This window comes from Hypanus sabinus, chromosome 6, assembly GCF_030144855.1.
Source record: "Hypanus sabinus isolate sHypSab1 chromosome 6, sHypSab1.hap1, whole genome shotgun sequence".
NCBI lineage: Eukaryota > Metazoa > Chordata > Chondrichthyes > Myliobatiformes > Dasyatidae > Hypanus > Hypanus sabinus.
Window position 1 is genome coordinate 10052868 of NC_082711.1, and position 25236 is coordinate 10078103.

General features: G+C 42.6%; 1 protein-coding gene across 3 annotated transcripts; it reads right to left on the bottom strand.

Moving 5' to 3' along the window:
• Positions 1–186: 186 nt before the first annotated feature.
• Positions 187–25028, bottom strand: LOC132395297 (leucine-rich repeat-containing protein 14-like). 3 transcript variants are annotated; one of them, XM_059971679.1, is made up of 5 exons: positions 24899–25028; positions 19737–20112; positions 14798–14839; positions 6299–6940; positions 187–3270 (listed from the first exon to the last, which is right to left on the bottom strand). In XM_059971679.1, exons 2-5 carry the CDS (start codon positions 20060–20062, stop codon positions 2697–2699), a joined length of 1584 nt encoding a protein of 527 aa, XP_059827662.1. In that variant the 5' UTR covers positions 20063–20112; positions 24899–25028; the 3' UTR covers positions 187–2696. The 3 variants fall into 3 exon arrangements, with proteins under 3 accessions (XP_059827662.1, XP_059827663.1, XP_059827664.1); XM_059971680.1 differs by having other exon boundaries at positions 24904–25025; XM_059971681.1 differs by lacking the exon at positions 14798–14839.
• Positions 25029–25236: the final 208 nt, after the last annotated feature.

The window sequence follows — 25236 nt, forward strand, 5'->3', positions numbered from 1 at the left end:
ACGAATTCTATTCAAAACTGGCAATTATTCTCAGTTGATTTAATGTATCACGGTGATCAGGTCTTTCTTGCCGTGTGTAAAATTACTGATTCCTCAATAATAACCAGCAGTAATACACCACCAAATCAGAATTTCTAGTACAATAACTAAATGGAATAAAAATAAAAATTAAATAACAAAACAGAATAAAAGTTCATTTTTAATAGATACATTTCTGAAGTGGTACAACATGAATGGACAAGGACACTTAAGGAAAAGGGCTCAAATCTAACACACATTTCTTTATACAGCTAAATGCTTTTGGCCCATTTAAACAGAAACATGCACTATATGCAAACAAGATGATTAATCTGAAATAAAAACAGCAGATGCTAGAAATACTCAGTAGGTCTGGTCCCATCAGTGGAACAGGGCTGAAGTTTCAGGTCAAAGACAGAAAACCTACAGCACAAAACAGGCCCTTCGGCCCACAATGCAGTGCCAAACATGTCCCCACCTTATATATTACTAGACTTCCTCATAGCCTTCTATTTTTCTAAGCTCCATGTACCTATCCAAAAGTCTTTACAACTCTTCTGTTTTTATTTCAGATTTCCAGCATCCATATTTTTTATTTTCACTTACAACATGAACCTCCCCATTAAATTCAAGATTCTAATTCAGATGGTTCACCACTACAGTGGGTTTTATTCTACAGCTAATATAAAATTACAAACTGCTGGAAAATCACAGAAGGTCACATAGCATCTAACATTTCAGATCAAAGCCCTGGAAAAGTTGGGGGATACAGTTTAGCAAGTGAGATGCAGGGACGGGGTAACAGGTAAAGTCACAATGACAACATTTGAAACGTCAGCTGTTTCTCTTGCCATGTTTGCTCCTGAACATTTCCAACATATTCCAGCATCAGCTTACTTTGACATCCAAGGTGGGGGATTAAGTACTTCCCCAATGGTGCTTGACATTCAAGTGGCAGAACGTCATCCTTGCTTCAGGTCTTCTTTTAAACCATGGGATGATTTGGGTGGCTATGTCACCTTTAACCGACTTTCAAAGAAAGAGCAGTGGCTTTATTTCTGGGCAATTGTGACCCAGTTCTCATGCCCTTCTGAGTAGATGCAAGAGCATGTATTTAACCTGCAAATCTGACCCATTTGATGAACTTTGCATTCAACTGTTGAAGAATAGTAAACACCAACCCAGAGCCCTGGTGATGAAGAAATAGTATTAGCTCTTTATGTTAGAATAAGTCTCAGTTGAGTAGTCTGGCTAATTTTTTTTAAATGGATGAATAGTCAACAGTTAAAATACCCTGCCAGGATTCCACAGCTGATTACAGAATTTCTATATTCCTTCTGGGCCTCACTACTTTCTCTGAAACTGTGTTTGTATTTAAAACTTTGTGTCCAGAACTTCCAACTGAGTAAATTCCAGGTTGGATTGGGGTCTCGGAAATCCCAGTTGCTACCTCCTTCTGTAAACTGCATGAACCAGCTGCAAGGCAGAGCATTGTGTTGTCACTGGAGGCCAACCTCTGTTCTAAACATTCCACACTACTACCACTACCACTAGGAAATACTGACATATTCCACTCTGAGCAGATGCAATGACTCTTCCCCTAAATAATTACAACTCAGTACCTCTTGAGATGAACAAGGATCAACCGTAGCACTAGCTACTTAAAAGCATTTGTCAGCAACAAGGCCAACTGTCACCAGAACATAAAATTCACCGGGCAGAAATGCACGGTTTATCAAAGCACCTAATAAAGAGGCTCTTCTCATTATTCTCCTCAAAATACCTGAGGCCCTCCGTTGGTCACAGTTGATCATGGATATTGCACCCCAGCTGTCTTACCTGACATGCAAGTCAGGGAGGCAAATAGCAAGCTGCTACTTAACATCCAGCTGATTCCTCTAACTGGGCGAAGAACAAACAGGTTGTCAGCAACAGTTTAGCAGCTTCAGTTGTAAATAGTTGTGCAGCAAATCGAAAAATGGATTAGGGGCACCAGTAAGCTTCTTCTCCGAGCTGGTGAACCACTGTGGACATTTGAGATTTTTTTTTACACTTTTAGTATCTCAAAATGCACAGATTGTTCAGATGTTCTGCAAAATATTGACCCGGAGATGTCAAGCAGGGGTTCCCAATCTTTTATGATACCACAGATCATAATCATTGAGCAAGGGGTCCGTGGACCCCAGGTTGGGAACCCCTGGAATGTTGGAAACACAAATTTAATCACTTCCACATCTATCCAAAATGACAGAAACAGGCATATTTCTTGCTCAATCAGCTCGAGAGGAAATTCACTGCAAAGAGATCTGTTTAAAAACATGCTACACTTCCCCATCTTACAAAACATGTCAGTGCTCTCGTTTGGACTTCAACATGATGCCTACTCCTGTAGTAGGCACTTCACATCTTTGAGCCAAACCCACTACTTAATAGCCCATCTAGATGGGGAGTGAAAAACAAGATACTTTAGCGTCAAGCATTACGTGCAGGCTAAGCTGGGGAAGGCATTAAGTAAGTTAGTTCAACTTTACGAACTCCTTTAAAAGGTGTCAATGAGATTATTTTTTTAAAACTTTAAGCAGACATCTGTGAATATATAAATATTCATGTAAATGGCATTGTCTCAAACGCATTTAATACAAGCTGTTCCAGTTGTTAAAAATGAAGATGGGTTTGCTTCAGTACAATTGCAACATGTCGAGTGAGAAGTCATTGTATAGCTCAACTGTGGTTACGATATCTGTCCTCACTGCCTTTAAACGTATCTCGTTCAGCTCTGCATCGACCCTACTGAGCTTCTGTTGATCAATACTGTAGTCAATAAGGTCATATGTAGATGGTGGCCAAGGAAGTCCTTCTTCATAGCAGTCAACCGGGATAGGGTGCACGACAATTTTAAGAGATGGCAACTGCACGGCAGTATGCAGCAACGTCTTGAGGCCCTGACTGGAGATTGGGTTGCAAAAACAGCTCAGGTACTGAAGCTGAGAGCAGTGCTTGAGGGCGGGCAGGAAAGAGGTGAGCTGCTGGTCCATCACCCTGCACTCCATGATATCCAGGTACACCAGTGAGTTAGAGGCCTGCTGCAAAATCTGGCAAAAAGGGCCCAGGAGAACATCAGACAAGTTGTTGCCACTCAAATCCAGCTTTCTCAGGAAAGGGGCATGATGGCTGTTGGCCAGATAGGTTGCATCTGCTGGAAGGAGGAAGCAGTAGGGCAGCTCCAAGCTTTCCAATGGCTTCTGCAAAACACTATTTGCACCAAATCATTTCAATTTCACCAATACAATTAATATGAGACAATAATTCTGCACCATATGCAAATCAAACAATAGCTGGAAGTAAATTTCAAACAAAAATGTTTCCTATAATGGGGGAAATCTAGGCCTAGAGGGCACAGCCTGAGAATAGAGGGACATCCATTTAGAACAGAGATGTGAAGTAATTTCTTTAGCCATTCAGTCTGTGGAATTCATCGCACACACAGCTGTGGAGGCTAAGTCGTTGGTGTATTTAAGTTGATGGGTTTTTGATTAGTACCGGTGTCAAAGGATACAGGGAGTAGGCAGAGTAGGGGTGGAGAGGGATAATAAATCAGCCATGATGGAATGGCGGAACAGACTCAATGGGCTGAATGGCCCAATTCTGCTCCTTTGTCTGATGGTCTAAATTTTTACTGCTGATTTGATCTTTCCCCTGTTTTCTTTGTACCTGCAAATTTTTCTTTCAAATACTGATCCTCCTTCTAGGTTGTTATTGCATCTACTTCTCTACCTTTTCAAGCAGAACATACAAGGTGACAGTGTACGAAAGTCTCTCCAAACTAGTTCCTTTGCAAAGTTACTGTCATGAGGAAAAACAAAACAATGCAACATAGGTCCCAATGAAGGGTCTCAGACCAAAACGACGACATCTCATCTTTATTAAAAGCCAAGATATTTTCATATCTGAAGAAGGATAATGACAGAGTTCACTCTTGGGTGGCAGGGTGGAGGTCCATCTCTACCAAAGGAGGTGTAAGGGGTCCTTCCCTCCATTAGCCTGCAGGTCACCCTTCTGCAAGGTCTAGCATCTGCCTAGAGGTCTCTCCCACCCAACCAGGGTTGTATGGGAGCAGCTGGTGCATATCACAAATCCTGAGTACACTCCAATTCACCAATGTGTCAGTCAAGATTAAGGGCCTTTATCACCAAGCTATTTAGAACATAGAACATTACAGAATAGTACAGGACCTTCATCCCACAATGTTATGCTGGCCTTTACACTACTCCAAGATTAATATAAAGCTTCTCTGCCACATAGCACTCCACTTTTCTAAGAGTGCCTATCTGCAAGTCTCTTAAATGTGCTTAATGTATCTATCTCTACTACCACACCTACCAGCACATTCCAAGCATCTACCACTCTAAAAAACTCAGCCTCTGACACCCCACCGATACTTACTTCCAATCATCTTAAGACTTAGCCTCTTGTATTAAGGCAATGCTTCCCTGAGATAAAGTCTCTGGCTGTCCACTCTATCACTGCCTATCATCTTGTACACCTCTATCAAGCCACCTCTATCTTTTTGCTCCAAAAAGAAAATCCCTAGCACACTCAACCTAGAAGCTTTTCCATCCAAAACTCATTCTGAAAACTAAATAGGGAAACTCGTGGAAGAAACGAGAAATGTAATAATGTTTTATTATACCAATTATACCAATTTCCACGGCTATCTTGACTATACCTCTACTCACCATTTCCTGTAAAAATGCTATTCCCTTTTCCCTGTTCCTTCATCTCTGCTGCAATGGTTCCTAGGATGAAGCTTTCCTTTCCAGGACATTAGATATGTCCTCATTCTTCAAAGAATGGGGTTTCTCTTCCTTCACCATTGATGCTGCCCTCACCTGCACCTCTTCCCCATTTTCCAGACATCTGCGCTCAGACCATCTTCCCACGGCCTTAATTAACAGTGATAGAGTTCCTCTAGTACTTTCCTACCACCCCATGAGACTCTGCATTCAACATATTGTTCTCTACAACTTCCACCATCTCCAAAGGGACCCTACCACCAAGCATATCTTTACCCCCCACTTCTCTCTGCTTTTTGCAAGGATCACTCCCTCCATGATTCCCTCGTCCATTCGTCCCTCCTCACAAATCTCCTTACTGGCACTCAACTCTGCAAGTGGCCAAAATGCTTCACCTGCTTATTGACCTCCATTCACAACCTCAAACATTCCTTACAGGCAAGGCAACACTCTACCTGTAAATCTGCTGGGGTTTCATATTGTATCTGGTGCTCCTGATGGAGCCTCCTTTACATTGGTAAGACCCAAGGTAAATTGGGGACTGCTTTGTTCTGCTCCATCCACCAAAAGCAGAATTTCCCAGTGGCCAATTTTAATGTGATTCGCATTCCAACTCCTTTGTTGCCACGTTGAAGCTGCTCTCAGGATGGAGGAGCAACACCTCATATTCCATCTGGGTAGCCTCCAACCTGATAGCATGAACAATGACTTCTCCTGGTAATTTTTTCTCCTTCCCCCTTCGTCTATTCCCACTCTGGCCTCTTATCTCTTCTTCTCACCTATCACCTCCCTCTGGTGCTCTGCCCTTTCTCTCATTGTCCACTCTCCTGTTAATAGATTTCTTCTCCAGACCTAGCTTCACCTACTACCTTCTAGCTAGACCTCCGTCCCATTCCCCTAGATTTTATTCTGGCATCTTTCCCCTTCTTTTCCAGTCCCGATGAAGGGTCTCAGCTCGAAACGTTGACTGTTTATTCACTACCATAGATGCTGCCTGACTTGCTGAATTCCACCAGCATTCTGTGTGTCTTCACTGTTGAGTTGATTTGGAAAAAGGAGCTCCCACCTACAAATTCTTGAATTCTATTCATTATTATCCACTATAAGGTGCAGTTGTAGTTGCCTCATTAGAGAGCCCTGTTCTTTATTAGAAAAATTATGATTTATTTATTTCATTTGGAGATACAGGGCATAAACCCAGCAACCCCAATTTAACCCTAACTTAATCATGCAACAATTTAGAATGACCAATCTACCTACCCAGTATGTCTTTAGAATGCGGGAGGAAACTGGAGCACCCAGAGAAAACTGATGCATTTCACGAGGAGGACAGAGTCTCCTTACAAAGAACACCGGGATTGAACTGATGCCCTAAGCCGTAATGTTATCGCTCCACTGTGACGCCACTGTTACATTTAATGTGGTTACCGTGGTCAACCAGAGGCACTCAATATAAGGAAGTGGGAGGAAACAACATCAAATATTACCTCAGCAGCTCACTGATTCTTCCTGACAGTCTGCAGGATGCCAAATTTAACTCCTTCACATTAGGCAGCTGACTGAACACGGAAACCATGCTTTGGAAGGATTCCTCTATTTCTGGAGTCATGTTTCTTACGTCAATATTACTGTAGGGGAGCTTCAGACTGATCAGATTCTCAAACATGGGCAAGGAAGGGAAGACTGTACTCAGACAGCAAAGACCAAGATTGTTATAGCGTAGCTCAATCTTCCTGAGAACCACGGTGTCCAAAAGCTCCAAGATACTGATGGTTTTCTTGGCAGATAATTCTTCCGCTCGAAGGTCACGACATTTCAGACACAAGGGTGAGGTCTTCCCCACCTGCAGTGCATCCTTCACTGTCCCATAAGAGTTACTTGTGACAAAGAGATTGGCATGTATCTCCACACAGATCGGATTTTCACATGCACCTTCCAAAGGAGCCCCACTCCTCCCCTTCCTCCGTTTAGATGAACTTAATTCATCCCTCCTGCTAGTCCGGGATACTTCAATGCAGGCTTTAGCCAGAGCCACTGTTCGGGACCACTGTCCGATGCTATCTGCAACTTGCTTGTCCCCGTCATCTTGCAGACCAGTGAGATCCACAACACGGAGCGATCGATGTTTCCTGTGGATTAAGGACGAAAGCCATGAGACTTAAGTTAAGGCTCAACATAACCCTATTGTAGCAATTCATCAAATTAGTCATAATCACACTCTACGAATGAGCACGAGAAAATGATATTCTGCACTTAAGTTTGTAAGACATAAACAGTTAAAGGCTCCTTCAAGTTGAATTGTCATTCAATCATATATGAGTACCCATGAATACAGCCAAACAAAACAGTATTCCTCCAGGGCCAAAGTGCAAATACAGTACTAACAGTCACACACAGTACAAGATACATACAACATATAAGACAGCAGTAAAAATAGACACACACAGGAAGTAGAGGCCTAGTCTCTGAGTAACGTGTCCTGCAGATAGATGGTGCATGGATGTTGTTGGCAAGAACGAGCCTGCAGTGATCTGCGGACTGGTGAGGGAGAGAACAGGTGTGTGGTGGGTGTGCTGGAATCCATGCTAGGTTGGGCACTAGCACTTCATTAGTGCTGCGTTGCAGTGTTTGCTCCCAGAAAACAAACTGGATTGCCTTCATCTGTGGCTGACCCAACGCAAAACAGTCTGATGCTTGTTCCTGCAGAAACGTGGCTCCAGGACATCATCACATGCACCATCAACCTTCAGGCCTTGCCACTCAGGAACTTCTTGTGATTGTATGAGTTATCGTAGCTATACATGCTGGATGCTGTGTTACTCTGTATGGACTATGCTTTGCATTTTCAACCCAGAGGAAGGATGTTTTGTTTAACTGTATACATGTGTAGGTTGAATGACAATTAAACTTGAACTTAGACCATGAGAATTAGATAATTTAGCCCATCGAGTCTGCTCCATCATTTCATCATGGCTGATCCATTTTCCCTCTCAGCCAAAATCTCCTGCCTTCTCCCCATATCCCTCTCAGCCAAAATCTCCTGCCTTCTCCCCATATCCCTTCATGCCCTGAATAATCTATAAACCTCTGCCTTAAATATACCCAATGATCTGCCTGTGGTAACTTGAACTAACAAGGTAGTGTTCATGGGTTTATGGACTATTCTGAAATCTGATGAAAGTGTGGAAAGTTTCAACAGTATAATGGACAGCCAGCACAAAGGCATTGCACTAAAGGCATTATCTTCCTGAAGTGAGAGAAAGGCAAAGGGAATGTAGTAAATGAAGTCTCAATATCCAGAAAACATTTGACAAAATTCTACACCAAAGGCTGGCTATCACAATTTAACCCCATGGTATACAAGGGGTTGTGACAATGTTAATGAAAAGATTTCCCCCGAAATCTGAAAGAAAATGATGGTAAACTGGAAGGCGATAGCCGTTACTGCAGCATTGTTTTTACTTGGCTATGGACATGAAGGGCAAAGGTCAAAATTTGCTGACAACACCATAGATGTATGTGAGGATTAACATAGGGGGGTACAAGACCATAAGGCCTAGGAGTAGAATTAGAACATTCGGCCCATCAAGCCTGCCTCACCATTCCATCAGGGGAGCAGACAGGAGATTCTGTGGATGTGAACAAGATACCCGGATGGTATGTTGCCTCCCAGGTGCCAGGGTCGGGGCATCTCTGATCACGCCCACATCATTTTGGAGGGGGAGGAAGAGCAGCCAAATGTCTTGGTACATATTGCTATCAATGACATAGGAAGGAAAAGCAAAGAAGGTCCTGAAAAGAGAATTTAGACAGCTAGGCAGAAAGCTGAAAAGCAGGATCTCCAGGGTTGTAATTTTTGAATTGCTGCCTGTGCCATGTGCGAGTGAGATTAGAAACAAGATGATTTTGGTAGATAAATGCATGACTGAGAAGCTGGTGCAGGGGCAGAGCTTCAGGCTTTTAGAACACTGGGATCTCTTCTGGGGGATTGCAAGACTTGTACAAAAGTACAGGGTTGCCACCTGAGCCCGAAGGGGGCCAATATTCTCACAAGCAGGTTTGTTAGAGCTGTTGATGAGGATTTAAACTAATTTGGCAGGGGGCGGAAACCGGAGTGAGGGGACTCAGGATAGGATAGATGGTAAGAAAACAAAGATAGCATGCAGTCAGACTGTCAGGCAGGGCAGGTAGATGAAAGGGTAAAATTGCAGCCTGCAATTTGACTAACTGCATTAGGGATGCAGAATCAAAATGGGTAAAATACTGTACTTTGTGTTATATCTCACAGCACAGAGAATAAGAAATAAGGTGGATGATCTTGATGCACTATTACAGATTACCAGGTACGATGTTGTGGCCATCACTGAATCGTGGCTGAAGGATGGTTGTAGTTGGGAGCTGAATATTATCCAAGGTTACACATTGTATCAGAGGGATAGGAAGGTAGGCAGAGGGGGTGGTGTGGCTCTGCTGGAAAAGAATGGCATCAAATCAGTAGAAAGATGTGACATGATAGGGAAAAGTTATCATGGTTTCCTTCAGGGAAAATCTTGCCTGACGAACCTGTTGGAATTCTTTGAGGAGATTACAAGTAGGATAGATAAAGGGGATGCAGTGGATGTTATATATTTGGACTTTCAGAAGGCCTTTGACAAGGTGCCACACATGAAGCTGCTTACCAAGAGCCCAGGATATTACAGCAAAGTTACTGGCATGGTTAGAGCATTGGCTGATTGGTAGGTGGGAGCAAGTGAAATTAAAAGGATCCTTTTCTGGTTGGCTGCCAGTGACTAGTGGCATTCCACAGGGGTCGGTGTTGGGACTGCTTCTTTTTATGCTGTATACCAATGATTTAGTTGATAGAATAGATGGCTTTGTTGCAAAGTTTGCAGAGGATACAAAGATTGTTAGAGGGGCAGGTAGTGTTGAGGAAACAGGTAGGCTGCTAAAGGACAAATAGATTAAGAAAATGGGCAAGAAAGTGGCAAATGAAATATACTGTTGGAAAATGCATGGTCATGCAACTTTGGTGATAGAAATAAATCCACAGACTATTTTTTAAACTGAGAAAATTCAAAAATCTGAGATGCAAAGGGACTTGGGAGTCCCTGTGCAGAACACCTTAAAGGTTAACTTGCAGATGAGGAAGGCAAATGCAATGTTAGCATTCATTTCAAGAGGTCTAGAATGCAAGAGCAGGGATGTGATGCTGAGGCTTCATAAGGCACTGGTGAGGCCTCACCTTGAGTACTGTGAAAAACTTTGGGCTCCTCATTGAAGAAAAGATGTGCTGGCATTGGAAAGGGTTCAGAGGAGAGGAAGAAAGGATCAGCTATGATAAAATGGTGGAGCATATTCGATGAGCCAGATGGTCTAATTCTGCTGCTATGTCGTATGGTCTTATAGTCTTTTGAAAAGTTAGTCAAGCATACAAGCTCCTGGTCTTCGAAAGTGCAAGGGAAGATTATACTGAGTTTTTGTAAACCAATTACAGCATCTTAATCTACTGGAATGAAAAAGAAATGCAGATGTTAACAATATGAAATAAAAACAAAGGAATGAAGATACTCAGCAAGTCGGGCAGTGTCTGTAGAGAGAGAAAAATCAAATTCACATTTCAGGTCAGTGACCATTTATCTGATGCCTCATCTGCTGAGTACATAGAACTTGAAAAGCAAGGCAAATGGAAAATTCTGGAATAAGGGAGGATGCTCCAGCCACAGAGAGCAGCAGTGGGTCAGGGCAGTGAATCCACAAAATATCACAGCACATTATGGGCCATTCGGCCCACAATATTATGCTGACCCTTTAACCTACTCTACGATGAATCCAGCATCCCACTTCCAAGTAGTCATCCAGTTTTCTTTCATCCATGTGACCAAGTGTCTCTTAGATGCCCCTAATGTATCTGCCTCAACCACCACCCCTGACCACGTATTCTATATAGTACTTCAGTATCGGTATTCTCTAATACTCAAGTCAATACTCCTTGAGAAGGTTTCAGCGAGGGTTCCGAATGAGGATCTTCAGTTAAAAGGTTAGGTTACAGAAACTGAGTGTGGGAAAGACCAAGTGGAAAAATTGGTAGAGGTTTATAAGATCAATGAGTTTGAGGGTGAGCTAGAAGGAACCTTTCACATTAATGTACAGGGGATAGAGTCAAAGCAATGGGCAAAGACAAGAAATATCATCTACTTGTGAAGTCACAAAAGTGGCAAACGAACAGAGAGATCCGTTCAGGCTTAGTTAGAATGGCGTAAGGATCATCAAGAAAATTGATAGAACTAGAATCTATTTCACCAACTTTGGTTTCTGCAATGGACAACTTTTTGGTCATTTTAGTTTTTACACTGTAACTGTTTTGGAAATCATTAATTCTTTGTTTGAGAAATGCTTTGTACTTTGAAAATGGTTTGTAATTGGGAAATGTTTAAGATAGAATCCTCTGAGTTTTAAATACATTTTAACAATGTGTGGATTTAAATGTGTATCACTGAAAATAAACAAACTGTGATTTAAAGTACTTCGTTAGCTGGAAGTATCTTCTCCTTGGTAGGGAGAAGGGACCCAAGGATTGAATAGTGGGTCCTGGCAACTAAACTCACCATGGAGAATAAACAGGGAAGAAAACGAGTCTTTGAAGGTTGTCTAGTTATGGTATAACCTCCCTTTAGTGAGAGTACTACTTACTTACTGCCCATTACACTACTGGTATTTAGGGTAGCAATGAAGATCCTCCATCTGTGTGTCCATACACACACACACACACACACACACACACACACACACACACACACACACACACACAGATATAGAAAAGGATTTGTCATTGCTGCTTCCGGAACAATTTTGTTTAACCAGTCAAGGCTGTTAACTCTGAGCTGAACCCCTTAACCTGGAAGACTGGTAACCTCTCTTAGTCTGGCCTTTACTCTTTGACCTGTTTAACATGGGTAACCCTACCAAGAGCCAAAGCACCAGGCCTTGATTCCAGCCAACATAGCTCTTTGGGTCATTGAAACACACAAGCCCCCAAACCCTATGATAAGGTTGTGGTCCTCTTGAAGGTTTAGTGTGAGAACTTGTGTTATTTATATCAATAGGGCTTAAGGTCTTCATCTGAGTTTAGAACTTCACGATCAGCAAACCGCGACAATAAGAATAGTGAAAAGAGTCAATTGTAACTTTCAAGTGTGAATGGATAGGTATAAGCAGAAACAATGTGTAAGGCCATGGGTAAAATAGAGAAGTGGCAGATCCAGATGCCTACAAGGTGCTCACAGAGACGCAATGTCTTTTGTGCCATTATTACACACAAATAATGATCAAAGAAATATATTTAAAGAGGACTTTAAAAAAAATTGAAGTGGCAAGGGAGAATAGTTTAACTTAAAGAGGATACTGATGTGGTTGGATGAAGTAGGAGCTTCCTATTGTGTAAAAAGACTAGTCGAACAATCTGCTCCTGCGGATATTCTGTGCAGTTTTAGTAAACAAAAGTGCATTAAGTTCCTTTACAAACTTCTGCTTATTAATTAATGCCTCAAACTTTAAGTAGAAAATGTAGTCAACATCTGAAGAAAAAGCATCAGATCTACAACTATATGACAACCTCAAGGCTCATGTATAACTACCTCATTCTGTGGTAGGCAACTTCAGGGGTGAAAATTTCTCTGCTAGTATTATTTATAAATGGTAAACTCCATGTCCCAAGGTAGTGACCAACGTTTCTCAACTAACCAATCACTAGAAACATCCTCCTTGAATCTATTCAGTCCTGTCAGATTTTTAAAGGGTTCTATGGAGATCATCTCTCGTTTAACAGTCATACATCACGGGGTGCACCCTTACAATCATTTTATTGACCTTACCAATGATGCCCCACTCCCAGGTATTTAATATTTCATCCTTTTAGACCCATTTTCTTCAATCCATTTGTGATTGCAGAGGGAGATAAGTGACACAAATTGAAACAGGTTGGTAAGGTTAACGGGGCATGAAACAACCAAAGTACACTAGCCCAAAGCATGACATTGCAGAGGAGTTGTGATGTGATGTTGAAGTTGTATAAGATGGTGAGGTCATTGTGCACAGTTTTGGTCATCTACCTACAGGAAAGATGTGTCAATAAGATTGAAGGAGTGCAGAGAAAACTTACAAGGATATTGCCAGGATTTTTAGGACCTGAGTTATAGGAAAAGGTTGAATAGGTTAACTCTTCATTCAATGAAGTGTAGGAGAATAAGGGTAAGTTTCATGGAGATAAACACAATTGTGAGGGGTGTACATAGGGAAAATGCAAGCAGGCATTTTCCACTGAGGTTGGGTGAGACTAGAACTAGAGGTCAGAGGTTAAAGATGGAAGGGGAAATACTTAAGGGGAACAAGATGGGGAATTTATTCCCTCTAGGGGAGGGGAGAGTGTCAACAGAAGTGCTGGATGTGGGTTTGATTTCAACATTTAAGAGAAGTTTGGACAGGAACATGGATGGGAGGGGTATGGAGGACTGGGGTCCAGGTGCAGGTCAAATGAACTAAGCAGATTAATAGTTTAGCACAGACTAGATGGGCCAAAAGGCCTGTTTCTGTGCTGAAAGGATCACAATTCTCTCCTTGACCCCTATTGGGATGGAGAAGTGGTGTCACTCTCTCACAAGGATGTGTGGAGGCCTGTGTGCAAAACGAAGACCCCTGAGCCTTCCAAGTGGCTGCAGAGAAAGAGATGTTAGGCACATAATGGGGTGGCACAGTAGCATAGGGCTCTAACAACACCAGCGACATGGGTTCAATTGCTCCCATGGGTGTAATCGAGTGGCATGGGTTTGTCAACTCAGAAGGAACTGTTACCATGCTGTAACTCTATATAAAAACGAACTAATATACCCAGACCCATCAGGCACCCATTTCCCACTGAATCAGCCCTGGCCATCAGACACCCATTTCCTCTATCAATCCCACCTTAACCCCACTCCCTATTTTATGATCGACTCCTCCAGAATGCACCAGTCAGTTGTACATTACGGGAAATTTACAGTGGCCAATTAACCTCCCAACCTGCACATCCTTGGGATGTGGGAGGAAACCAGAGCACGGAGAGAAACCCACACCGTCATGGGGTAGTACTTGAAGGTGGGACTGAGCCCAGATTGACAGCGCTACGAGGGAGCAACTCTATCTATCGCACCATTAAACTGTCCAAGCAGAAAAGTCTCTTTTGCAGAGTGGTTTCAAGGGTCCTTGTGTCGAACACCAACTCTCTCTAGCAATCCAGATCCACAACTCACATATTTATCTTTACAGTGGTTCTTGGGTTGGAGCAGGGGGAAAGAACCATAATTCTCCATCTAGGCTTACCGGAGGCCCAGGTATTGAGGGAACGGCTGTCACTCTTCAACAGGGCTATGTTGGAGAATCCAGGGATGCAGGAATGGGTCTAGAGCAAGGCCAATACCATTAAGCAAAAGGTCAGTGGGGCACAGGTTGGGAATTCCTGGTCTAGAGGGTCCAGCTGGAATGAATGGATGGTCCAGTTATTATGGGAATGGAGGAGAGTGTCTAGAGAATGCAGCTGGGATGAATGGATAGGGCCAGGTGTTGAGGGAATGAAGGAGAGGGCCCAGCTGGGATGAATGGAGACCTAGGTGTTGAGAAAATGGAGGAAAGGGTTGAGAGGATCCTGCTGGAATAAATGGAGGGCAAGGTATTTTAAGTAATATCTGTTACTCTCCCACAGGCCTACTCTGGAGAATACAGGGATGAAGGAGAGGGTCTAGAACAATCCTGTAGTGAGGATTCAAAGGTTTTATGACTCTTGCAATAGGAAAGAGCGGGACCTTTGACTCTCCCAGGCAGAATACAGAGAATGGAGTATCCAGTCAAAGAACCAAAGGATCTCCTCAATAAAAAAAACAACTGGCAGGAACGAGGCATGCAAAAATCATTCTGTGCCTTCTTTCTCGTGCAGATTTTAAGAACATTTGCTGTACCTAAGCTTGAAATCTTTCTGAGACGTTGATGCTTTTGTTTTTCTGCAAGATAATAAAAATAAAATTAACAATTCTAGCTCATCACTTTTGCTCTCCACAATTCCTCCCCTAAATTCAGCAACACACCCTAAGCTCCCTCCACCACACCCATCTCCCAACACCAGCTTCTACACTCTGGCCAAATATACAATAAATAATCACTATGCTAGTGCGTCACCCTGGAGAGCCAGAGATAACAAGGGTGAGACAGTACAGTAGTGGTTAGCGAACCACTCTGCAGGACAACAATCCAGCTGTTGTCTGTGAGGACTTTGTCCGTTCTCCCTGTGATCATGTGGGTTTCCTCCGGGTGCTCCGGTTACCTCCCACAGTCCAAAGATGTACAGGTTAGGGTTAGTAAACTGTGGGCATGCTATGCTGGCATCAGAACACTTACAGACACATCCTTGGTTTGCACTGGTTGCTGAATCTGCACATACACAACTAATCTTTCATCCTTAGATCAATAATGAATGTATGCAACATTAAACTCAGAAATATGTAAGTTATTTTAGGAGAAAGAGTCAGAACTTTTGATATATTACACCCCACCCATTAACTTCCTCACATTGGAAAGTGAGAGCAGCTGAACCCATTAGGTCGCACACTTGTAATTTCAGGGCTAGGTACCTTCTACATTTCTTTCTCTCCTTCCCACATCATTTCCCCACAACAGCATGGTCAAGCTGGAGGACTTCAGCTGAGTCATTAGGCAATGACCAAGACAAGAGGGAATTCGTTTACATCAGACCATGACTGGGGGAGCGTTAAGGAGCAATAGCAGCTCATACTATGCCTGAATGAGAGGCAAAGAGAAAATGGCCTGACCATGGCCAGTAACAGAACCCTTACCTAAGAGAAAGGATGTGCTGGCATTGGATGGGTCCAGAGGTTAACGGAATGAAAAGGTTAACCTATAAGGAGCGTTTGAAGTCTCTGGGCCTGTATTCATTGTTTAGAAGATTGAGAGAGGATCTCATTAAAACATATCAAATATTGAAATAGCTAGATAGAGTGTACATGAAAAGGATGTTTCTTATAGTGGGGAAGTCAAAGACCATAGGACACACCCTCAGAATACAAGGATGTCCATTTAGAACAGAGATTTAGCCAGAGGGAGAGGAATCTGTGAAATTCAGTGACACAAGCAGCTGTGGAGGCCCTTTCGTTGGGTATATTTAACGAACAGGTTGATAGGTTCTTGATTAGAAGGGTGTCAAAGATTACAAGGAGAAGGCTGGAGAGGGATGATAAATAAGGAATGATTAAATGTAGAGCAGACTTGATGGGCTGAATGGCCTAATTCTGCTCATGGACTTGGAACATACTGCAATTCAACTGATACTTGAAAATTCATCTGCTTCCATCATGACTGGTTGCAAGGGGAGCGCAGGTCAAAACATAATTCCAACCCAAGTCTATACTTGTCTGTACTATTTCTAGTGCTAATAGTCCTATTAAGCTGCTTGCCACGATACAAGTTCACAGAACTGTGGCAGCAAAAGTCATTTCAACCAAGACACCTCATGTGTAAGCAGAGAGTAAAGGTCCCTTGTTCATCCACCATTATCGGGGTTTCTGAGAAAAGATGTGGTGGCTTCACAGTTCATGTACACTCTCAGGCAATTTCAGCACAACACACACAAAATGATGGAGGAACTCAGAAGGTCAGGCAGCATGTACGCAGAGGAATAAACAGTCAATGTTTTGGACCGAGACCCGTCATCAGGCCTGGATAGGAAGGGGGAAGATGCCAGATTATGGTAGGGGTAGGGGAAGGAGTACAATTTAGAAGGTGATAAGTAAAGCCAGGTAGGTGGGGGAGGGAAGAATGAAGAAAGAAGCTGGGAGGTGAAAGGTTGAAAAGGCAAAGGACTGGAGAAGGAATCTAATTTCAGAGTGGATCATGCAAGAAAATGATGGAGCAGAGGCAGCAAAGGGAGGTGATAGACAAGTGCAGAGAAGAGGTTAGTGGGGAACTGAAGAAGAGGAAAGGAGGGGAAAATTTCAACAGCAGGTAAGTTTAGTGATGTGTGACTGCACACAGTCTTTCCCCGTGCCCCCAGCAATAGTCATTCAAGAACCAGAGGTCAAAATTTTAAAGTGAGAGGGAGATACTTAATAGAAACCTGAGGGGCAACCTTTTCACCCAGAGGGTGGCCAGCACTTGTGACAAGCAGCCAGCTGAAGTGGTTTAGTCGGTACCAAATAACCATATAACAATTACAGCACGGAAACAGGCTATCTCGGCCCTTCTAGTCCGTGCCGAACGCTTACTCTCACCTAGTCCCACCGACCTGCACTCAGCCCAATACCCTCCATTCCTTTCCTGTCTATATACCTATCCAATTTTACTTTAAGTGACAATATTAAACCTGCCTCTACCACTTCTACTGAAAGCTCGTTCCACACAGCTACCACTCTGAGTAAAGAAATTCCCTCGTGTTACCCCTAAACTTTTGCCCCCAACTCTCAACTCATGTCCTCATCTCCCCTACTCTCAATGGAAAGCCTATCCATTTCAACTCTATCTATCCCCCTCATAATTTTTAATACCTCTATCAAGTCCCCCCTCAACTTTCTACGCTTCAAAGAATAAAGACCTAACTTGTTCAACCTTTCTCTGTAACCTAGGTGCTGAAACCCAGGTAACATTCTAGTAAATCTAGTAAATCAACAAATTTGTTGTTGATTTGTTGTTGATTTTTGTCTAATTTGTTGATATCTTTCTTATAATTTGGTGACCAGAACTGTACACAATACTCCAAATTCGGCCTTACCAATGCCTTGTTCAATTTTAACATTACATCCCAACCCTTATACTCAATGCTCTGATTTATAAAGGCCAGCATACCAAAAGCTTCCTTCACCACCCTATCCACATGAGATTCCACCTTCAGAGAACTATGCACCATTATTCCTAGATCACATTAACAACATTTACAGACACGTAGATAGAGGAGGTTTGGAGGGCAGATGGGATTGGCTGAGGCGGGAACCTTGGTTAGACTGTCCATTTGTGACAAAGAGCCTGTTTCCATGCTGTATGAACATTAGTCAGTGGCCTCACTAAATAACTCCTGAACTCAGGGATCATTGATAGCAAGGCAGGATAGAAAACCATAAAACAAGGGAGCATTGTCGCAGTGGTCCGTGGCAATGAATTCCACAGATTCATCAGTCCCTGGCTAAGAAATTCCATATCATCGGTGTTCTAAATGGACATCCCTCCATTCTGAAGCTGTGCTCTCTGGTCCTACACTGCCACAGTCTAGGAAATGATAGAAGGGAAAGGGATGGGTGATCGGGTAACAGTGATTAAGAGCTAGGCCTTTACTCTTTGGAGAGAAGGAGGATGAGAAGAGACATGATAGAAGTATACAAGATATTAAGAGGAAAAGATAGAGTGGACAGCCAACACCTCTTTCCCAGGACACCACTGCTCAATACAAGAGGACATGGCTTTAAGGTAAGGGGAGGAAAGTCAAGGGGTATACTAAAGGATGGTTTCTTAACTTAGAAAGTGGTTGGTGCATGGAATGCACTGCCTGAGTCAGTGTTGGAGGCAGATACACTACTGAAATTTAAGGGACTACACTAACAGGTATATGGAGGAATTTAAGGTGGGGGGTTATATGGGAGGCAGGGTTTAAGGGTCAGCACAACATTGTGGGCTGAAGGGCCTGTACTGTGCTATACTATGCTATGTTCTATATAGTTCACCTGCTTGGAGAAACAAGCTAAATGGTTTTGATTTTTAAAAAGATAATTTTTGCTTTGTGTAAATTAATAATAGATCATAACATTCCTGCTTTAGTAACACAGAAATCTAGTCTAGACATACAGATTTAAGATTGGTTAATGTCATTTCTTGTACACAAGTATAAAGCAGATGCAATAATTGTTATTCCAGATCTGATGCAACACAATATATACATAAGACAGTTTATATACATTGATAGTATGTCCATAAAGTGACATTAGACACAGGAGTGTCTGTACAGGAAATGATAAAATAGTGGTGGTTGGGTGTGTGGAGGGGTAGGTTAGTGGGTGGAGGTGTTGATCAGCCTTGCTGCTTGGGGGGAAAAAAAATTTGTCTGGTGGTCCTGATGTGGATGCTACATAGCCTCCTCCCTGATGGGAGTGGGAGGAACAGTCCATAAGCAGGGTAGGTGGGATCCTTCATGATGTTATTGGCCCTTTTCCAATACCTTCTGGAACTATGTCCTTTCCATTCACTTCCTCCCTCACCTCCACTCAGGGCTCCAAATAGTCCTTTCAAATGAGGCAACACTTCACCTGCAAATCTGCTAGGGTCGTCCACTGTATCTGATGCTTTCAATATAGCCTCCTCCTCCTCTTTCTGTTTAATTTTTTCCCTCCCTTTCCTTCTTATTCTATTCTTCACTCTGGCTTCCTACCTCTTCTCATCTGCCTGTCACCTCTCCCTGGTGCTCTACCTCCTTTTTCTCTATGGTCCATTCTCCTCTCCTATCAGATTCCTTCCTCTCCAACCCTTTACCTGTCCCATCTACCTGGCTTCACTTCTCACCTTCTAGCTATCCTCCTTCCCCTCCCAGCACTTTTTTATTCTGGTGTCTTATGCTGCCTGACCTGCTGAGTTCCTCCAGCATTTTGTCAGTGTTGCTGAAGTTAAATAAAACGGGAATAAAAAGCAATCATTCGGGATGGTGAGGCTGATCCTTACTATCCTTATGCAGTCTGCTTATATCCAGCTTCAGATCCTTAGCATTGTGGTCAACTCTGAACCTCCCCGCACCCCACCCCCCTCAACACAGGTTCTCAGATCACTCTGTTTAAAGGTTACTAAAAACAGGCGATAAACACCAGCTTTGCCAGCAGTGGCCCAATTTCATAAATAAATAAAATCAAGTACCTGCTGCCAAGGCTTCTGCTCTGTCGTAACTCACTTGTGAGATAGTCCTTCACTCCCATTATTACTGCCTGTAAGCACTGCTTGTTGGGCTTTTCCCGGATCACATCGCGGTCGCAGTGCTTGCAGCTCCTCAGGATGGTGGAGAAGTTGAGGACGCTGAAGGGCCACCTCTGTACCAAGTCGCGCACCACCAGTGTGCGTAGGTCCAGGAATGCTGCTTTGAACAATACCGGGTAGATTTCATTAGGTATGTAGTCCAGGGCTTTGCGAGTCGAGACATGGTCTGAGATCACTTTCTGCGCGCAGAAGAAGACTAGAGAATGCATTCTTCCAAACCAATAGTCCAGGTCACACTGGAGTCACCTTCAAGGGATGGCTGCAGCAAGGGTATAAGTGGAAGGTGGAAAAAAATCACGGTCAGACCACAGATAAAACTCATTTTTATACTACTGTCACCATTTACTTTTTCCAAAGTCATAAGTAAACACAATTAAAAACAAAAACACTCAGTTAAAGTAAAAATCACAGTTAAAGTACAAGTACTAAGTTTCATCACTAAGGACTCCCACCACCCAGGACATGCCCTCATCTCATTGCTATCATCAGGGAGAAAGTACAGGAGCCTGAAGACACACACTCAACGATTCAGGAACAATTCCTTCCCCTCTGGAATCAGATTTCTGAACAGTACCTCAACATCACCTCAGTATTTTCCCTCTCTTTTTGCACTACTTATTTATATTTCTGTTTGTAGCCTACAGTAATTTTTAACACATGCACTGCTCTACTGCCACAGAACAAATTTCACACCATAATAAACCTGATTCTGAAGCGATCAAGACATTAAAGTGCTGCTAAACTGTAGTGATTAGGGTTGTTTTAAGGAACCAAACAGTAAAAGGGAAATAAGTTCTTGAACCTGGTGGTGTGGGACTTCAGGCTTCTATAACTCCTGCCCAGTGGTAGCTGCAAGAAGATGGATGGTGGGATCTTTGACAAACACTCTTGACAAACTTTTACAGATGTGCTGTTGAAAGTATCCTGACTGATTGCGAGTACAACTCTCTTCAGCTTCTTACGTTCCTGTGCCTTTGAACTACCTTACCAGTCAGGATACTTTCAACAGCACATCCGTAAAAGTTTGTTAAGAGCGTTTGGTCTCAATCTCCCGAGAAAGTAAGTGCACTGACACACTTCCCTTGGATCCTGTACTTGTATTGCATACAGGCAAGAAGAAACCATACAGCCAACTAGAGGACATTGTTAATAATATATTACTTGTTTTAAAGAGGTCTTCTGTATTGACTAAAACAGCAACTTCTCTTGAGCTGTAAAAAATCTGCTGTACATAGAATAGTACAGGACAGAAATAGGCCCTTCTGCCCATAAAGTTGTGCTGACCCAATTAGTATTCAAATGATCCCAAAGGAAGTTATGTCACATTACAAATGCACAGATATACAAATATTAGAAAAGAATAAATGAATTTTTTAAAAGTTTAAAATGATCAAGAAATCTCTTCTGCCTATATAATGTCCTTCCAATTTCCTTACATTTACCTGGCCATCTAAATGCATCTTAAAAGTATCAAATGTTTCTGCTTCTACCACCACCCCAGGCAATGCATTCCAGGAACCTGCTGCATGCCTCTGCTATTAGACATTTCAACTCTTGTAAAATGATATTCTCTGTCTACTCTATCTATGCTCCACAGAATGTTATAAACCTCTATCAGATCTCCCCTCAGCCTCCAGAGAAAACAACCCAAGTTTATTTAAGCTCTTGTTATAGCACATGCCCTCTAATCCAGGCAGCATCCTGGTAAACCTCTTCCAGTAGGCAACTAAAATATAAAATCCAACCCATATCAAACATTTCACCTCTTCATTGGTGGCTGATGTAATGGTCTTGAGTAACTGCATCATCACAGTCAAAGGTTTATCCAAAAGTAATTCTCAACCTAGGGGTGTTAACTACACAAAACTCATGCTCAACCTTCTTACTAACTTTCAGGTGAAGTGTTAAACAGTTATATTTGACTGGCTGATGTTCCATGTCAGTAATGGTGAGATTGCAAAGAACAAAAGTTCAAGTTTAATGTCATTCAACCATAAATGAATACCAAACAAAAGTGTTACTCTGGGCCAAAGGGGCAAAACACAGCACCAACAGTCATACACAGCAAAAGGCACATGTAACAGTAAAATACAGTCAGACAAAATAATCCATGATCTTGGATCCTGAGTTGTAGAGTCCTTGAAAGTTCAACTGATTCTATAACTGATGGCCAAAGTTCATAACTCCTTGAAAATGGCTACAAAGGTTGATAAGGTGGTTAAGGCAGCTTCTGGAATTCTTGTTTTTATTAGTCGAGGCAGTGAGTTCAAAAGTCAAGAGGCTGTGTTGCAACTTTATAAACTAGTTAGGCCACATCTAGAGTATTGCGTACAGTTCTGATTACCTCACTATAGGAAGGATGTTGATGCTTAGGAGAGAATGCAAAAGAGGTTTATTGAAATGCTGCCTGGTTTAGAGTGCATGCACTATCACGAGAGTTTGGACAAACTTGGGATTTTTTTCTTTGGAGTGGCAGAAGCCGAGGGGAGACCTAATAGAGGTTTATAAGATGAGAGATGGGGAGTATGCATCCAAGAGTAGAAGTGTCTAATACCAGAGGGCATGCATTGAAAGTGATAGAAGGTAGATTCAAGGGGCACTTTAATTATTTTTTCTGTAATATGCAAACTATGATAATTTAGAATGAAAATTGAAAAATCACATACCTTTAATTTTAATTATTAATTGAAGGGTATAATGAAATACAGTACAAAGAAAATATTTCACATTTTATAAACTTTTAAACTTAGATGGCATCAGCGTTCAGTAAGCCAGGGGTTATTGACAATGAGCTAGTGACTTCCATTCTGTGTTTACTGTTACAATTTATAAGAGTTGTAACTTGAAACACTGACAATATAAATACACTGAAGCTCTAAAGTGTTTCAAAGTAAAGCTTGTGGTACATTTATTATTTATGGATTATGGATTATATTCATTAACGCAATTAATAAGAGGGTATTTCACAATTACATTAACAATTTTCAAAATTATATTAACATATGAACAGTGCAGATGGCTGAGGGGTAATAACTGATTATTTCTACATCACCATAGGCCATATTCCAGGAATTCCCAACCAACCATCAACATCACCTCCAAAATGGTGCATGTACAAAGCCCTCCACTATCTTGGGGAATTCAGGGAATACCATTAAACACTGCATTCAACCAGAAAGTAGTGTTTAGCACAATGCCAGCAATCACTGCTCAGGGTTCAATTCCCACCACCGTCTGTAAGGAGATTGTACGATCTCCCCGTGACCACATGGATTTCCTTTCACATTCTAAAAGATCTAAGGATTTGGGCTAGTAATTTGTGGGCATGCATCACTGGTGCCAGAAGCATAGTGATACTTGTGGGCTGCCTCCAGCACAATCCTCAGATTGTGTTGGTTGTTGATACAAATGACACATTATTTTTAAGCACAACTGACAAATAAAGCAGATGTTAAAAAATATCTTAGCCTGACAATTGGATAACTTAACATAGTAACTTACTTGGAGTACTGTGTTCAGTTCGGGTCACCTCACTACAGGAAGGATGTGGATACTATAGAGAGAGTGCAGAGATCTAAAGGATGTTGCCTGGATTGGGGAGCATGCCCTATGAGAATAGGTCGAGTGAACTTGGGCTTTTCTCCTTTGAGCAACAGAGGATGAGAGTTGTATAAGATGATGAAGACGTTGATTGTGTGGATAGCCAGAGGATGAAATAGCTAACACGAGGGGGCATAGTTTTAAGGTGCTTGGAAATAGGTACCGAGTGGATGTCAGGTTTAAGTTTTTCACACAGAGTAGTGGGAGCGTGGAATGCCCTGCCACTGCCGGCGGAAGCAGAATCAATAGGGTCTTTTAAGGGCACCTTAGATAGGTAAATGGAGTTTAGAAAAATATAGGGCTATGCAGTAGGGAAATTCTAAGCAGTTTCTAGAGCAGGCTACCTGGTCAGCACAACATTGTGGGTTGAAGGACCTGTAACGTGCTGTAGATTTCTATGTTCTATGGTATGTTAATACTGGATAACTCAATGCAGGGAGGCTGGCATCCATGATGTGTACCGTGTTCATACAGAAAACAAACTCCATTCGTGCCAACTCCTTGCAAAACAACCTTGCCAATCGTTCTCTATTGATAAAATATGTACCTTTAATTCCTTCTACTGAAGTGCATGCATTTCCCTACATTTAACTTCCTCTTGCTCAACCTATATATATTCCTTTGCAGATTTCAAATATCTTCATCACAGCTTGCTCTCCCAGCTGCTCATGTCATCACCAATGCTGACACTCTAGCATCAGATTTCTGAATGGACAAAGAATTGTCCAATGAAAATGGACAATAGCTCACTTTCTTCTTTTCTTGCTCTGTTTTTGCACTAATTCAATTTTATTATTCTTTCAATATATATTTTACTGTAATTTATAGATTTTTAATTATAAGCTATGTATTTATATTTATTGTTTCTATTATTGTGTTATCTTACTGTGTTTTGTGCTGCATCAGAACCACAGAAACAATTATTTATTTCTCCTTTACACTCGTGCACTGGAAATGACATTAAACAATCTTGAATTTTTAGTCCTCCCAAAACACATCGGCTCACACTTCACAGAATTAAAATCCACAGGCCATTGTCGTAACCATCAATATCATCCTCACTATCAGCACCCCCAGTAATTTTTAAATATTCTGTAAACATCAATCCTCCGACAATCACTTCCAATTTTTTAATGGAACAATTGATAATTATCAGTTAACAATAACGAATACCGAATATCCACTCCACCCCCACCGTCCACTAGTCCCACCCGCCCCACACGTACCCCAGATCCCTCCTCCAGACCTGGGCCTGGGGCCTGTCCAACCAATCTCTCCCCCCCCCCCCCCCCGTCTCGCCCCCACCCCCACTCCGCACCCGCCATACTCCCCCCCCCCAACCCTAGGCCTCAACTCTGCACCTCCCTCCCCAACCCCGCTGAAGCTGCCCCCAGCTGAGTGACCGTCCATCCGCCTCACAAGCCTCCCCTGCTAGCAGGCCCCACCTTGCCTGTTGTAGGGCCGCGATTGAAACTCGGAATCGGGCGGGTCAGCGCTGAGACTGCTTGGAGACTGACCATAGCCATGTCCCGCAGCAGACGCGCCTGCGCACGCACGGGCCTCTCCTTCCCGTCCTGCTCTCCGCATTGTGACGTCACCAGCCGCGGGCGGCCGGTTGTCCGTCTTCCCCGGTCGGAGGCGCGAGCGTCCGTGAAATGCGCCCTTCAGCAGCCGCAGTGCAGTGCAAGACAATGTTACAATAAATAAATGGTGCAAAAGAGGAGCCTATGCTTCGAAATCGCTGGATTTTAAAATCTTCATTTCTTCCACCCTCACGGGTCAC